Source organism: Ceratotherium simum, chromosome 2 (genome assembly GCF_057802395.1).
Source record: "Ceratotherium simum simum isolate JZ-2026a chromosome 2, ASM5780239v1, whole genome shotgun sequence".
In the NCBI taxonomy this organism is placed as follows: Eukaryota; Metazoa; Chordata; class Mammalia; order Perissodactyla; family Rhinocerotidae; genus Ceratotherium; species Ceratotherium simum.
In genome coordinates this window covers 28,935,352-28,953,623 of record NC_141901.1, presented here as the reverse complement: position 1 = coordinate 28,953,623, position 18,272 = coordinate 28,935,352, and the positions used below count along the sequence as shown (strand labels likewise).

Genomic DNA, 18,272 nt, shown 5'->3' with positions numbered 1-18,272 from the left:
TCCACACCCGGGATCCAAACCCACAAACCCTGCGCTGCCGAAGTGGAGCACATCGAACTTAACCACTACGCCACCTGGCCGGGCCCTATTTGTTTTTTATTTGTCCTACAAATAAAGTAGACAAAGTAGAATTTGAGGCAAGAATCATTACTAGAGATAGAGAGATTTTCTATTGATAAAGGGTCAGTCTACCACAAAATATAATTTAAAAAATATATAAATTAAAAAATGGAATTAGAAAGAGAAATAAGACAAATGTACAATAAGATACAATATTTTAACACAATTACTTTAGTATTTGGTAGAATATGCAGAACCCCCCTAAAATCAGTAAGTATCTGGAAGATTTGAACAAATATGACTAACAGATTGGTCCTCACTGACATACCCAGAACACTGCACCTATTAGCACAGACAAACATTTTTTACAAATAGATATGATACAGTTACCACGGTTGACCATATGCTGAGCCATAAAACAAGGCTCAATCAACTTCAAAAATTGATAATAAATATACAGCTTAAAAATTTTTTCAAACGTTGGTAAATTATGCAGAACATTTCTAAATAAACCATGGGTCAATGAAGAAATCACAATGGTCATTACCAAAAATTTTGAAGTAAAAAAATGAAAATGTGACACATCAAATTTATGGAATGCAGCTAAATCTATGCTTAGAATAAAAATAGAAGTCTGAATGCTTATTTGAGAAATTATGAAAAGCTGAAAAAAAATCCAAGTAATTATCTCAAGAAATTTATTTTTAAAAAAAGAACAGTAAATAAACTCAAGAAAATAGAAATAAAGATAAAATAAAGATAAGAGCAAATAAATCAACAAAGCTAAAAGCTGGTTCTTTGAAAACTAATAAAAACGACCAATTGATCGACTGGTCTCAATGTACCCTCCATAATTTGAATTAATTCATAGGGAGTGTGGGGAGGAACAGAAGACTAAAAAAACACAGAGAAGACAGTTCCAAAACTCAAGTAAAACAATGATATTTTTCCAACAGATATTTCTTTTTGATTACATATTGTTTGACCCTAAATAGTATTTTTATTACTTTAACTTAAACCTACTAGGCCTTAAGGGGAAGTAGCTGAGTCTAATATTTAATTCAAAATATACATTTCTAAATATGTGCTTTCATAAAGTAAAGTATAGCTTTAGTTGTTAAGCTTTGTATTCAAAGCATGTGCTGAAATTTCCTTGTGCTGAAATAACTGACTTGGCAACAGACTTCCAACAGTGGTGACTGCTGCTGAAGGCCAGAGAAGAGGCTTACAGTCCTGCTAGGGCTGGGTGGACCACTGAGTGTGAAGATGGATGATGAAATGCATGAGTGCATCTTATTACACAAGAGAATGATAAATGAGAATGGGATAGATGAAGCCGGAGCACAGGACTTCCTGACTGACTAAAATTTGAAACTACTAATTAGTTTCCCTTCAATGAAAGACTGTGTGTGTGTGTGTGTGTGTGTGTGTGTGTATCCATATCCAAATTGCCAGCATCACTGCTCTTGCACTTTGGAGCCATTGTTAAGTAAAATAAGGGTTACTTGAACACAAGCACTGTAATACTGTGACAGTTAATCTGATAACTGATACAGCTACTAAGTGACTAATGGGCAGGTAGTGTATACAGTGTGGATGGACGCTGGACAGAGGGATGATTCACATCCCTGGCAGGACGAAGAGGGATGGTGCCAGAGGTTATTACACTACTCAAAATAGCATGCAATTTAAAATTTATGAATTATTTATTTCTGGAATTTTCCATTTAATATTTTAGGACCTCAGGTAACTGAAACCATGGAAAGTGAAACTGCAGATAAGGAGGGACTACTGTATATATAATCTTAATTGCCTTCAAAATAGCAGGGACTTTAAATGTGTAGATGCTGATTTTAAAAGCTCATTTCTAAGGCTGCTACTAAGGGAAGCAATCCTTTCACCATGTTCAAGTGTTCTTTTTCTTCTTTGACCACATCTATAAAGCATACTGGAGACAAAGATGAAGTGGAATAGAAGTTTCTCCATTAACTTTGACGTCTCTGTGGTCTTGGTCTCCAGGTCAGTGCAAAGCCCCGGAGTGGTTCCCATTTGCCAGGCCTACAACATTGAGTGAGGAGAACGAGTTTCCCATTGGGACGTCTTTTAAGTATGAATGCCGCCCTGGTTACTACAGGAGAGAGTTCTCTATCACCTGCCTAGAAAACTCGGTCTGGTCAAGTCCTAAGGACGTGTGTAAACGTAAGTAACTCTCAACTGAGAACTCCCCTGTGTCAGTCTAACATCCATAAGATCCATAAGATCTGAGTCAATTGTTCAAATTTTGGAACTAAGACACATGTGACTCGATAAGTTTGCCTAAGGCATAGTAGTTGTGAGAGTTATTCTTGTAGGTCATATCTTCCTATTGCTTTGAGTTCCTGACACCTTCGCTACAATTTCATTTCAAGGGAAATGACCATGATAAGACATGATTGTGGGAAAATCTCCATTCACTAGGGGTTTCCCATTTTCACAACTGAAACTAAGTAATGAATGACTCAGGAAAGGAAAGAAAAGTTCATTGAACAACTAGGTGGGGAGATAATCCCAGACCTCCAGACCTTTGATTTACACTGGATGAATTACAGAGAAAACACTTTGGTAATAAACAAAATTTACATTTTTCTGGGAGGCACAATATGGAGATGAGACAGATCAGGAGACGAGGTCTTTTTGGAAGTGATGCTTAGTAGGTGGCTGATCCCAAGGCAGTCTTGTCAGTTTCCTCAATGTTGCAAAATCTCTGGAACTGCAATACTCTTCAGTAAGCTACAGCCGGGTTGGGAAGGTACTAACAGAAGTTTGAAGTATTCTACACCCAGTCCCAAAACTCTGCTTCTTTCCCATAGGTAAATCATGTGGAACTCCTCCAGAACCCAAAAATGGCAAAATGGTCACAAACGGAGACATTCAGTTTGGATCAACTGTTAATTATCTTTGTAATGAAGGGTGAGTTTACAGTAGCACTGGGATGACAGTTCTAGAATCATAACACTAATCTCTAAACAATAGTCTTAGAAAGGAGAGTTAAACTACCTGTCTATTAAAAATATAGCAGTAGGTTTTCTAAGTAGATGTGGTAGCTTGAATCCAGTCATTTAAGTACCCTTGAAATGACAAAACAAAAATCTGAAAAATAGGAAAACCTGTACCCATGCTAGAAACTGGGGTGGGGGTGGGGGGACTATTGCACACCAAATTAATGCATCTAAAACCAAGTGAAGCATTCATTAGATGGGAGAGATCAGCTCTCTAAACAAGCAAATGAAACAAACATTAGTTGATCCACACATATACTGTCAAAGCAACAAGAGCTGGAGATGATGGGCTCAGGGAGACATGGGAAATAATGATTTGTTTGGATGATGGAGCAGATATGGTGGAATCTTAATTGTTACAGCACTTGTCCTCCAGAAGTGCATACAGTGCAGGAATCTTGCTGTGGGCATATTTTTGGCTTATTCTTGGGGGAGACAACCAATTTTGGAAAGAAGTGGGGAGACTGCTTCACCTTGTATCTTAACTTTTGCTTTATTTTTATTACTTATTGCTTACTTAAGATACATACAAAATATCATAAGTGAAAAATAAAAATTGCAGTAACAATAAGATCAACTTCAGAGTATACACCACCCACCTTAAGAAACATTACTAGTATTTTTGAAGCCTCCTGTATACCCTTCCCAATTCCCATTCCTCCACCTCCAAAATCTCTCCAGAAATAAACACCACCCTGAATTTTATGTTTTTCAGTCCCTTGCATTTCTTTTCCAATTTCCCCCATACATAGTCCTAATCAGTATATTTTTAGCTTTACATAGTTGAACTTTATATAAATGACATGATACTATATATACTTCTCTGCAACTTGCTTTTTTATTTCATAGTTTGGTTCTGACACTCATCCATGTAATTGTGGTTAATTCATTTTCACTTTAGATGGTATTCCCTTGAATAGATATGTCATGATTAATTTATTTGTTCTTGGTTGTTTGTTAGATATTTGGATTGTTTCTAGTTTGTTTTGCTTTGTTTTATTTTGGCTATTATAAGCATTCCTTGTACATATTTCCTAGTGCACATGTGTAAAAGCTTCTCTAGGACAGTGGTTTTCAAACATTTTACCATGATCCATAGCTAATAAATATATTTTACAACACATACACAAACACTCAAACACACACACATACACACACATCACACATCTATATAAATTAAAAGTGTCACAAAACTTCTTACCACTTGTATTCAACATTGTACTGGAGGTTTTAGCCAGGACAATTAGGCGACAAAAAGAAATAAAAGACATTCAGATTGGAAGGAAGAATTAAAACAATCTCTGTTTGCAAATGACATGTTTTGTATAGAAAATCCTAAGGAATGCATGCACACACACACACACCCCCACAACAAAAAACCTATTCCAGCTAATAAATAGTTCACCAATATTTCAGGATACAAGATCAATATACAAAAATAAATTGCATTTCTATACAATAACAATGAGCAAACTGAAAATGAAATTAGAAACAATTCCACTTATAATAGCATCAAAAAGAATAAAATACTTAGAAAAACTAAAGCAAAGAAGTGTTAGATTGTACATTGAAAATTACAAAACATTGTTGAAGCAGAATTTAAGAGGACTTAAATAAATGGAAAAACATCCCATGGTCTCAGGTTGGAAGACTTAATATTGTTAAAATTGCAACAATATTGATCTATAATATTGATTTCGCCAAATTGATCTACAGATTTAACATAATCCCTACAAGATCCCAGCATCCTTTTGCAGAAATCAACAAGCTGATCCTAAAATTCATATAAAAATGCAAGGCACCCAGACAGTGAAAACAATCTTAAAAAAGAAGAACTTCCCAATTTCAAAACCTACTATAAACCAACAGCAATCGAGAGTGTGTGGTACTGGCATAAGGACAGAGATATAGATCCATAAAATGGAATTGAGAATCCAAGTAAACCCATACATTTATGATAAACTGATTTTCAACAATGGTGCCAAGACAATTCAATGGTGAAAGAATAGTCTTTTCAACAACTGGTCCTGGGAAAACTGAGTAACCAAATGCAAAAGAATGAAGTAGGACTACCTCATACCATATACAAAAATTAACTCAGAACAGATCAAAGATCTAAATTAAGAACTAAAACTTTAAAACTCTGTAAAGAAAACATAGGTGTAAATCTTAGATAAACTTGGATTGGGCAATGATTTCTTCGGTTTAACACACAAAGCACAAGCAACTAAAGAAAAAATAGGCAAATTGGACTTCAACACAATTAAAAACTTTTGTGCTTCAAAGGATACCATCAAGAAAATGAAAAGGCAACTCATAGAATGGGATAAAATATTTGCATTTTATAAAAATCTCATATCCAGAATATATAAAAAGCTCTTACAGCTCAACAATAAAAAGATAGCCCAATTTTTAAAATGGGCGAAGTTTTTGAATAGACATTTTTCCAAAGAAAAAATACAAATGGCCAATAAGCACATAAAAGATACTCAACATCATTAGTCATTAAGGAAGTGCAAATCAAACCAATGAGATACCACTTCATAACCACTAAGATGGTTATAATCTTAAAGACAGACAATAACAAGCATAAGTGAGGATATGAAGAAATTGGAACACTCATACATTGCTAGTGGGAATGCAAAATGGTGCAGCTACTTTAGGAAACAGTTTAGCAGTTCCTCAAAAAGTTAAACATAGAGTTGGCATATTACCCAGCAATTCCACTCCTATATATATGCCTAAAAGAACTGAAAACATGTCAAATTCAGAATACTCTAATACTGTACTGGTTGTGCATAAACAATTTTTAATCGAGTATAAAAATAAAAGACAAAAGTATTAAAAATAACTATAGCTACAATAATTTGTTAATAGATACAAAATATAAAAAAATGTAAAGGGTAACATCAATAGCATAAAATGTGGGGAAGAAGTAGAAGCAAAAGAAGAAGTTCAATCAAACACATTTTTTTATTTGATTGAAGTTGTTATCAGCTTAAAATACACTGTTATAACTATAAGATATTTTATGTAAGCCTCATGGTAACCACAAAGAAAAACCTTTAGTAGATACACAAAAGATAAAGAGAAAGGAATCAGCCCATAACACTACAAAAAAAAATCAACAAATCACAAAGGAAGACAGCAAGAGAGGAAGAAGAAAACAAAGGAACTACAAAACAGTCAGAAAAAAAATTAATAAAATGGCAATAGTAAGTCCATACCTATTAATAATTTATTTAAATGTAAATGAGTTAAATTCTCCAATCAAAGACACAGAGTAGATGACTGAATTTAAAAAAACAAAACAAGATCCAGCAATATGCTGCCTACAAGAGACTCACTCTAGCTTTAAGGATACACATAGGCTGAAAGTGAAGAGATGGAAAAAGGTATTCCACACAAATGGTAACTGAAAGAGAGCAGAGGTTGCTATAATAATATCAGATAAAATAGACTTTCAGTCAAAATCTGTCACAAGAGTCACATAAGGTCACTATATAAACATAAACTGGTCAATTTATCAAGAGGATATAACAATACTAAATATGTATGCACCCAACATTGGAACACCTAACTATATAAAGCAAATATTAACAGAACTGAAGGAAGAAATAGACAGTAGTACAATAATAGTAAGGAACTTCAATACCACACTTTCAACAATGGATAGATCATCCAGACAGAAAATCAATAAGGAAACAGTGGTCATGAATAACACTATAGAACAAATGGACCTAATAAATATAATACAGAACATTCCATCCAACAGTAGCAGAATACATTTTCTCAAGCACATATGGAACATTCTCCAGGATGCATCGTATGTTGGACAACAAAACAAGTCCTAACAAATTTAATACTGAAATCATATCAAGTATCTTTTCCAACCACAATGGTATGAAACTAGAAATCAATAACAGCCGGGAAATTGGAAAACTCACAAATATGTGGAAATTAAACACACTTCTGAACAACCAAAAAGTTGTTGAAAAAGAAATAAAAAAAATAGAAATCAAAAAGTATGTTGAGATAAATGAAAGTGGAAGCAAAACATATCAAAACGTATGGAATCCAGCAAAAGCAGTTCTAAGAGTGATGTTTATAGTAATAAATGCCTACATTAAGAAAAAAGAAAGATCTCAAATAGACAACCTAACTTTACACCTCAGGGAACTAGAAAAAGAAGAATAAACCAAGTCCAAAGTTATCAGAAGGAAAGAAATAACAAAGACCAGAGTAGAAACAAATGAAATAGAAACCAGAAAAAACAATAGAAAAACTCAACAAAACTAAGAATTGATTTTTAAAAAGATAAACAAAATAGACAAACCGGCAGCTAGACTTACCAAGAAAAAAAAAAAGAGAGTATTCAAATAAATAAAATTATAAACAAAAGAGGAAACATTACAACTAATATCACAGAAATGCAATGGATCATAAGAGACTACTATGAACAATTCTATGCCAAGTTGGATAAACTAGAAGAAATGGATAAATTCCTAGAAATATAGAACCCACCAAGACTGAATCATGAATAAATAAAAAATATGGAGAGACCAATAATGAATAAAGGGATTGGAGCAGTAATCAAAAACCTCCCAACAAAGTAAAGCTCAGAAACTGATGGCTTCATGAGTGAATTCTACATCAAACATTTAAAGAAGAATTATATATCAGTTCTTCTCAAACTCTTCCCAAAAAATGAATATTAAATGGAATATTATTCAGTAATAAAAAGAAGGAAATCCTGCCATTTGGGAAAACATGGATGAACCTAGAAGACATTATACTAAGTGAAAGAAGCCAGACATAGAAAGACAAATACTGTATGATCTCTCTTATATGTGGAATCTAAAAATGTCGAACTCATAGAACCAGAGAATAAAACAGTAGTTGCCAAGAACTGAGGGAATGGAGGAAATTGAGAGATGTTTGTCAAGGGGTACAAACTTTCAATTATAAGATGAATAAGTTCTGGGGATCTAATGTACTGAATGGTGAGTATAGTTATTAATACTGTATTGTATATTTGAAATTTGCTGAGAAAGTATATATTGTCTTATCACACACACACACACAAAACAACTGGTAACTATGTGAGGTGATGGATGTGTTAATTAACTTGATTGTGGTAATCATTTCATAATGTATATGTATATTAAATTATTCCACTGTAAACCTTACAAAAAACTTGTACACAAATGTTCGTGGCGTATCATTCATAATAGCCAAAAAGTCTAAACAAACCAAATGTCCATCAACTGATGATGGATAAACAAGCTGTGGTACTTCCACACAATGGAATATTATTCATCCATAAAAGGGAATGGAGTACTGAAACATGGTACAACATGGATGAACCTTGAAAACATGTGAAAGATGCCAGACACAAAGGGTCACATATTGTATAATTCCATTTATATGAGATGTCCAAAATAGGCATATCCATAGATAGAGAAAGTGGATAGTTGTAAAGGGCTGTGCAGAAGGGGAATGTGGAGTGACTGCTAATGGCTATGGGTTATTTTTGGGGGGTGATGAAAACATTCTGGAATTAGATAGCGGAGATGGTTGCATCACCTTGGGAATATACTAAAAGCCACTGAATTCTATACTTTACAAGGATAGATTTGATGTTATGTGGATTTTATCGCAGTAAAAAACTTTTAAATGTGTCACAAAACAATAATTACTACATGAAACATACTCATATTTTCATTCTACTGCATTCCATTTTTTATGCTGCTCACAATATACTGTGTTGATTCATGATACCCTACATTGATTTCCTGACAATCAATAGCCTGTTGTAACTCTATAAAAATCTTGATCAGAATTACATTAAAACTCTATATTAATTTGCAGAAAATTTATAGCGTTATAATACTGAGTCTTCCAAACCATAAACAATCCATTTATTTAGGTCTTCTTGCATGATTTTCAATAGAAGTTTATAATTTTCTCCATAGAATTTTGGAATATCTTTTCAATATATTCATTCTTAGATGCTATATATTTTCGTGCTATTATAGTAGTATTTTTTTAAATTTTATTTTCTATTTGTTTCTGGTATATAGTAATGCAACTGGCTTTTAAATATTGATTTAATATACAGAAACCTGACTAAACTCTCCTATAAGTTATGATATTTTAGCTATAGATTCTTTTGGATTTTCCATGAGTAAATTGTAAATTCCAATAAGGACAATTTCATTTATTACTTTCCAGTCCTTCTTCATTTTATTTCTTTTTCTTGCTTCGCTTTGCTGGCTGGGATCTCCACTATAATGTTATGCTGACAGTGGGCAGTTTGTCTCATTCCTAGTCCCTTGGAAAAAGCTTTCAATGATTCAACATTAAATATGATGTTTGCTATAGGATTTTTCTACATATCTCTTTTTGGGGGTTCTATTCCTAAAATTTTTATCATGATTGGATTTTTAATTTTATTAACTGACCTTTCTGCATCTTTAGAGATGACAATACAACTTTTCTCCTTTAATCTGTGAAATAATAATGTGATGAATTCCATTAACAGATTAAACATTAAATTTGTGAGAAACCAACTTGGCCTAGAAATACAATAAATATTTTCTATATATTGCTAGATTTGTTTTATATTTTGTTTCAGATCTTTTTCTTTTATGCTCATGAGTGTGATAAGCTCAATAATTTTTGCTTCTCATACTGTTCTCGTCTGGCTTTACAAGCAGTTTTTCCTTATGAGCAGAGCATGTTCCTTTTCTAAAGCAGGCTTGATGTATAAACTCTTAAAATCATGACTTTTTCTAATTTCTCCTTGCATTTCTGTCTGTTTTATATATTTGATACTATGTAATTAGGTGTATACACATTTAATACTTGCATATCTTCCACGAGTATTAAAACTTTTATCATTATGTAGGGTTGCTCTTTCTCTCTAGTAATGTCTATTCTGGCTGTAGACTTAAAGTCTTTATTATATATTAAATATAACCACATTGCTTTCTTTTGATTATTTGCATACTCTTTTTCTATCTTTTTACTTTTTGCCTTGCTGTATCATTACATTTTAGGTGAGTCTCTGGTGAACAACTTATATAGTAGAACCCCTTATCTGCAGTTTTGCTTTCTACCATTTCAGTTACCGACAGTCAACCACAGTTCGAAATATTAGATGGAAAATTCAAGAAATAAACGTAAGTTTTAAATTGCACACTGTTCTGAGTAGCGTGATGAAATCTTGCGCCCAGGACATGAATCATTCCTCTGTCCAAGGTATCCATGCTGTATACGCTATGAGCCCATTAGTTACTTAGTAGCTGTCTCAGTTATCAGATCAGCTGTCACAGTATTGCAGTGCTCGTGTTCAAGTAACTCTTATTTTACTTAATAATGGCACCAAAGCACAAGAGCAGTGATGCTGGCAATTTGGATATGGCAAAGAGAAGCCAGGTGCTTCCTTTAAGTGAAAGGAACATAGTATGCACAGAGTTCAGTAGTATCTGTGGTTTCAGGCATCCACTGGGGGTCTTGGAACACATCCCCTGCAGATAAGGGGGGACTACTGCAGTTAGAATTTTTTTAATCCAGTCTAACACTCTGTCTTATAACTAAAGAGTTTAATCCATTTGCTTTTAATGTAATTACATTAGTAATTAAATTAGTTTAAAATTAATGCCTAACATCTTATTTTGTGTTTTCTATTTGCACTATATTTATGTTTTTCACACTTTCTTAGCTGATTTTGTGTTGATTAGGCTTTGTATTCTTATTCCATTATTTCTTTTATTAGGTTAGAAATTATAGCCTCTATTTCTATTAGTTTAGGAGTTACCCCAGAAGTTTTAACTTCTATACTTTAAAAATTCTAAAGTTAAGCACTACATTTACCTCTCTCCGTGAAATACGTGGACCTAAGAAACCTTTAACACATTTTAATTTGTAAATATATTCAATAGTACATTGTATCTATGGAACTACATTTACTTATGCATCTATATAATAAATATTTATTGAATACCTACTTTGTGCTAGGAACTGTTGCAGGTGTTGGGAATATACTAGTTAACAAAAGAAAGCTTATCTTTAATGAAACTTAAATTGTAGTGGGGGAAACAAACAATAAACAAATACATATTGTAATATAAGAGTGATAACTGTTATGAAGAAAAATATATAAGCTGAGGGAATAGTCACAGGCGAAGAATGGAGGTGCTATTATACATAGAATAGTCAGAGAAGGTAACTTGGAGGCAATAAAATTTGGAGACCTGTACAAAGTGAGGGACAGAGCCATATGGGGGAAGGGCAATCCTGACAGCAAGGACGAAGCTTTGTTGGAGGAATGTTCTTCAAGTTGTGAGGGTTCAGTAAGGAAGCCAGTATGACTCCAACAGAGTGAGTGAAGAAAATAATGACAGGAAAAGAGGTCTGAAAAATAGCCAGAGCCAGATCATGGAGGGCTATGCAGGCCACAGTAAAGACTTCAGACTTTAATCTAAATTTGACAGGAAGCCCTTGGAGGGTCTTTATCTAATTTACAATTTTAAAGACTCTAGCTGTCATACGAAGGATTTGTTGTTGGAGGGCAAATAAAACAGGGAGATCAGTTAAAGGCTATTGTCTTGTCCAGGTGAAAGACGGCCCTGTCCAGAACTGGAACAGTGGTTCTCAATTTGGCGATCTCTGGAGTCATATTTGGTTGTCACAACTAAAAGGGTGCTACTGGCATCTAGTGGATAGAGGCCAGGGATGCTGCTAAAAATGCTACAGTGCACAGGACATTATCCTCATATCCAAGAATCATTGGTCCAAAATATCAATAGTGCCTGGGTTGAGAAACCCTAGACTAGAGTGAGAGTGGTGAGAAGTGATTGTATTCAAGATATATTATGAAGGTAGAGGCGACAAAATTTCCAAATGGACCAGATACTAAGGCTGAAATTAAAAAAGGAGTATGGATGATTCCAAGATTCTTAATTTGATCTGAAAGCAGGAAAGAAGGAAATATCACAAATGGAATAGAAGCATTTTTCCCTAACACTCAAGACGAAATTACAGCATTTTGATTGTGACTTAAATTATTCTATAACAGCCAAGCTATTATTCATATGCAAGAGTAATAGATAAAGCTGAACTAACAAATTATATCAAGTTGGTATGTTTCATGGAAAAAGGATAGCTCCAGTCAACCCAAAATAACAACTCAAGAATTAGAATGATGTGGATTAAAAAATTATCAATAAGATATAAAACTTATAAAGCATATATATCAAATTATTTTTAATATGGGTGTTTCATTTAATGTAAAATAAGATTATTTCTTTAAAGAGGGATTTTAAAAAGTAATTATATCTAAAATCAAAGAGTATAACAAGAAAGCTAGAAGTTAAGGAAAAATTTTAAAGTGCTATAATTATAGTCAGTGTCTCATTCTTGACCTCAAAAATGGAGAAAACAGGGGCCGGCCCAGCAGCATAGCGCTTAAGTGCACGCACTCCACTTTGGCAGCCCGGGGTTCGCAGGTTCGGATCCCAGGCACGCACCGATGCACCACTTATCAAGCCATGCTGTGGCGGCGTCCCATATAAAGCAGAGGAAGGTGGGCACAGATGTTAGCCCAGGGCCAATCTTCCTCAGAAAAAAAGAGGAAGATTGGCATTGGATGTTAGCTCAGGGCTAATTTTCCTCACCAAAAAACAAAAAAAATAGAGAAAACAAATTCATATGTATTTTTAATGGATGTTATCCCAGTAGGATAAAAATTTTCACAACTATAATTTCCAATTAAATAAACAAAAATAGAAAAATTAGTCCATGTAGCAAAATAGAGGGAAGAAAATGTTACACTTTCTTTATATAAGTGTGTGTGGGGGCACACTTGGGGGTATTTTTGGTTTTCCCTTTGAGAAAGTGAATTCACAAAAATGAGATTTTTGTGCTCATGCTCACTGTAATCAGAATGTAAAGTAAATTTATTGAGTCTTTTTACACGAAAATCTTCTACCTAGCATGTCTATTAATTCCCTTGAATAATCTATAGAATTAAGGAGAAAAGTGCTTTTTCTGTAGAGTGCAACGTTGAAAACCAATCTTTTAGAAGGGTTTCAATTTACATTATTTAAAGCCTCAACATCTTTACTTAAAAAAATAATAACAAAAAGGGCAAGTATTACTAGATATTGAAACACATTATGAAGTTTAAATAATTTTAAGTATATTATAATGCTATATTTTAAAATAGAGAACTCAAAAAAAAACAGAATACTAAGTCCAAAAATAGACCCAAATTTATAAAAGAAGGTATATAGCATTTCAAAGTAGTAAGCAAACTAGTATCTTTAATTAAAATATTAAGTCAGATCCTTAGCTCACTTCATAGACCAAAATAAATTCTATATAGATCAAAGAGTTACATGTTATAAGTGAAACCTAAATAAAACTAAATGAAAAATTAAAAAAATATGTATCTGATTTAGGATCATTCCAAGTCAATGGATTCATTTCAAGCAAAGGCAGAATCCATAGAGAGGTTAATAGAATTGACATATATACGAACACTAAAAACAAATTAAATACAAATGAAAAAGGAGAAAAATAAATATTAAAAGCCCTTACAAAAAATATACAAACACCTGAATAGAAAAATGATCAAAAGATACAAAGTGGCAATTAACAAAAGAAAAAAGTACAAATCATCAATACATGTGGAAAAGTCTAGCCTTGCTAATAATGAAATTAATGCAAATTAAAATAACAATAATATGCTATTATGATCACTCATTCAATTGAAAAATATTTATTCAGAACATACAAATACTAAGAATAGGTACTATTCTAGAAGCTGGAGATATAGCAGTAAACAAAACAGACAAAAGTCCCTACCTATAGTTGGTATTGATGAAGTTCAGGGAAATGAGTATTGACATAAACTCCAAGTAGTAGCATAAATTGATACAAATTTACCCTATTTAACACAATTTAGGCAGTACACTTTTGCCCAGGAGTCAAACTTATCAATCATTTCCTTTTCGAAGTCTTTTAAACACTGAAGGCTTGAAAAGTGGAAAACATCCTAATATTCAACAATAGGGGATTATTTAAGTAAATTATGGTCCATTCACATGATGAAATATTACTCTGCCAATAAAAATATTGGAACTTGAACATAATGTATTTGTTGCAGCTTGAGGGATTCCAAGTTCAAATTATACCTTTACTGCTAAGAGAGATGAGTTGAGAATATAACTTCAGGTCAGGGCTAAATGCATTAATTTTTTAAATCCTATAATTAAATGTAATTACCTGTTATCAGTTACAGCTGGAAAACTGTAAGCTTTCCCCAACCACCCACCACCACCCTCACCCCCATTCATCACAGGGGTAGGGGCAGGCCCCTTAGCACATGGCAGAGAATAAGCCAGAATGCATCCTCTCTGCAGGCATGCAGAGAGTGGGAAAAGGTTGCAAGGTGCAAAACCCTGTTCCTTCTCCCAAACTCACCAATCAGAGTACTCATCCTGGGCAGGTGGGGGTAATAGAGAGGCCAGTGTCAGTCTCACTAAAGCCCCCAAATGGAAATCTGAAAGGTGGATATAGGTATGCTACCCAACAATATTTTATATAATGAAAATGGATTATAAAATAATGTAGTATGACTCATTCTGAATATATATATATTCTCCAAAATGAAGATACATACGTACATAAAAACATATATACATAACAAGATGGAAAAAAGTTATTAACCTGAATTCCTCTTAGGATAGACATTATATTTAAAGAAGCTGAGACCCCAAAGCGGCTGTTCTGTGCAAGGCAACGAGAAGAAGTTGCTTATTACTCCAAAGAAGGAGTAGAAAGTCAAGCAAGGAATGGAGTAAAATGCCTAATGGCATTCACTCCCCAGTGTAACACCTCCCTAAAACTTCCCCAAAATGAAACATAAAATGCTTTGAGCAAGTGGATTTTGGGGAGAAACCCACAAAAAGCCTGGGCTTTGCTGCTGGATTAAATGTAGTGCAGAATCCAAAGGCAGCAGGGATGGACACAGGAGCATGGAAGCAGAGAGAAGTGTGGAGAAGCCCTAGGATGCACAGAAACCAAGGAGGGCAGAGGAGGACGCTCACACAGCTGTAAATTATAGGTCCTGGTTCAGTTTAACCTCACCCACCTGACAGCTGATATCCACGGTACATGTGTATCTCTTTATAGAAAAGACTTGAAAGGATTTACTCCAAGCCCTTGCCACCCAAAGTATGGGTCACAGACTAGCAAAGTCAGCATCTCCTGGGAGCCTGTTAGAAATGCAGAATCTTCATACCACTGAATCGGAATTGATTTTCATAAGATCTCAGGTGATTTCCATGCAAATAAAACTTTGGAGAAGCACTGCTCTAAACCATTAACTATGCTAATTTCCAAAAGATAGAGTTTCATTAATTTTTTTTCCATTACTGAGATTTTCTGTATCTTTCACTTTTTTCAACAATGAATAGGTACAGTAGTTCCCCCTTATTCCCAGGGGATACATTTCGAGACCCCCAGTGGATGCCTGAAACTGTGAATGGAACCCTATATATACTATGTTTTTCCCTATATGTACATACCTATTATAAAGTTTAATTTATAAATTAGGCACAGTAAGAGATTAACAACAATAACTAATAAAATAGAATAATTATATCAATACACTGTAATAAAAGTTACTGTAGATCTTAGCAACCTCAGCATATGATATTTTTTCTTTCCTTATTAAACTGAGAACTTTCACCTTTTCACTTAAAGAAAGCACTTCATGGCTTCTCTTTGGCATATCCAAATTGCCAGCATCACTACTCTTGCGCTTTGGGGCCATTATAAGTAAAATAAGGGTTACTTGAACACAAGCACTGTGATACCGTGACAGTCGATCTGATAGAGAAGGCCACTAAGGGACTGATGGGTGAGTAGCATATACAGTGTGGATATGCTGGACAAAGGAATGCTTCACATCCTGGGTGAGACAGAGCTGGCCAGTGTGAGATTTCGTCATGCTACTCAGGACGGTGATAGCAATTTAAAAAATATGAATTATTTATTTCTGGAATTTTCTATTTGATATTTTCAGAAATCAAGGATTGTGGAAAGCTATCCTTCCCATGTCTCACACCCATGGTAAGCAGCAGGTCCCAGTCTACCAGCAGCCGGGTCAACAGCAGAACTTGGGTGGGCCAACCCATCTCATGCCCCACACCAGCCAGCAGCAGTGAGTCCAATTCTGCCTGCAACGGCAGCATCAGCAGAGCCTGGTTGGCAAGGCCTAGACTTCAAGACAGCAGCAGGAGGGCCCCTCCACTTACAGCAGGGATACCAGAAGGCTCAGTGTCTCAGCCTTCCACACAGCAGCAGAAAGCAGCCCAGGGCCAGTGTCTCTCAACCCTGCACCCATGGCAGTGAGCCATCAACCCAGCAGCAGCAGGTGAACCAGGCTCAGGGCCTCTTGATTCTCCATCCAGTGGGAGAAAGCCTCCCAGACTCATATCTCCTGGTCTTCTACCCAGCAGCAAAAGGCAGCCAAGATAGATGCTTCCCTCCCCTGGTGGCACCAACACAGATGAAGCGGAAAGCCTACCTTTACCATGTAGCCAGAGAATGGGCCAGAGAGTTTATTCTCCATCCCAAGAGTCAAACATTCCCCATTCCCCACCTAGTGACACTAGACAGCCCAGGGAAGCACCTTTACTCTCACAGGCAGCATCAACAGGGGTACATTGAGAATTTAAGTGGAGCCAGAAGAATGGAGCAGACCAGAATAGCATTCCAAGGCTCAGAAAACTAAATTGTCATTGAAACTAAAGCCCACAAAAGTAGGCCAGAATCTACACACTACCCTAAAGGAGGTGATTGCCTGCTAAAATTGATTTAAGTAAGATCAAGAGTCTCCTAACATAATATCCAAAATGTTTAAGACATAATAGAAAATCACACGCCACACAAGAAACAGAAAAATCACAATTTGACTGAGAAAAGACAATTGACTGATGCCAATACCAAGAAGAATTAGATGTTGGAACTAGCTAACAAAGATTTTAAAGCAGCCATCATAAAATTGCTTTGACAAGTAATTACAAATTCCCTTGAAAAAGTCTTAAAAGCAACCAGAGAAAAAGGACACAGTATAGGGGAAAACCAATTTGAATAGCAGTAGATTTCTTATCTGAAAATATGGAGACCAGAAGGAAGTGGCACAACCTATTTCAAGCACCAAAAGCAAAGAACTTAACTGTGAATTCTATATCTGTAAAAATGTTAATTGCATACCTGGAATAAATCACACTTGGTCATTGTATATGATTCTTTTTTATACATTATTAGATTTGATTTGTTAATACTTTATTGAAGATTTTATATCTATAAACTATTAGCAAATCAAATCCAACAACGTATTTAAAAAATTGCATACAATGACCACAGTGGGAATTATTCCAAGTATGCAAGGTTAATTTAACATTCAAAATTCAATCAATGTAATCAACCACATAAAGAGGCTAAAGGAGAAAAATCATATGCTCAATATTGATTGACTCAGAAAATGCATTTGACAAAATCCAACACCAATTCATGATAGAAACTCACAACAGGTTAGGAATAGAATTGAACAAGGCTGAAATCAAGGTGTTGTTAGGGATTGGCTCCTACTGAAGGCTCTGAGGGAGAATCCATTCCACGCTTTTCTCCTAGCTTCTGGTGTTGCCAGCAATCCTTGGTATCACTTGGCTATAGACATATCACTCCAATCTCTGCCTCTGTCCTCACATGGCTTTGCCTATGTATGTATTAACATCATCTTCCCTCTCTGTGTCTCTGTGTCCAAATTTCCCTCTTCTGAGGATACCAGTCATTGGATTAGGGCCCACGCTAATCCAGTATGACCTCATCTTAACTGTATTATATCTGCAAAGAACTTATTTCCAAATAAAGTCACATTCTGAGGTTTCAGGTGGACATAAATTTGGGGGCACACTATCGAACCCAGTATGGACAGGAACACACATTTCACTGAAGAGAGTATACAGATGGAAAATAAGCGCATGAAAAAATACTCAACTTCATTAGCCATTAGGAAAATGCAAATTAAAACAACAATGGGACAATACTACACACCTATCTGATTGGCTAAAATAAAAAATAGTGAAAACACCAAAT

At 34.8% G+C, this 18,272-nt stretch overlaps 1 protein-coding gene across 1 annotated transcript in view; it reads left to right on the top strand.

Moving 5' to 3' along the window:
* CR1 (complement C3b/C4b receptor 1 (Knops blood group)) overlaps positions 1-18,272 on the top strand; it is a 105,753-nt gene that overhangs the window by 7,943 nt on the left and 79,538 nt on the right. The window contains exons 2-3 of the mRNA XM_087439670.1: positions 2,080-2,259; positions 2,910-3,009. Coding sequence (XP_087295796.1) covers positions 2,080-2,259; positions 2,910-3,009 — 280 coding nt within the window. The remainder of the gene's footprint in view (positions 1-2,079; positions 2,260-2,909; positions 3,010-18,272) is intronic.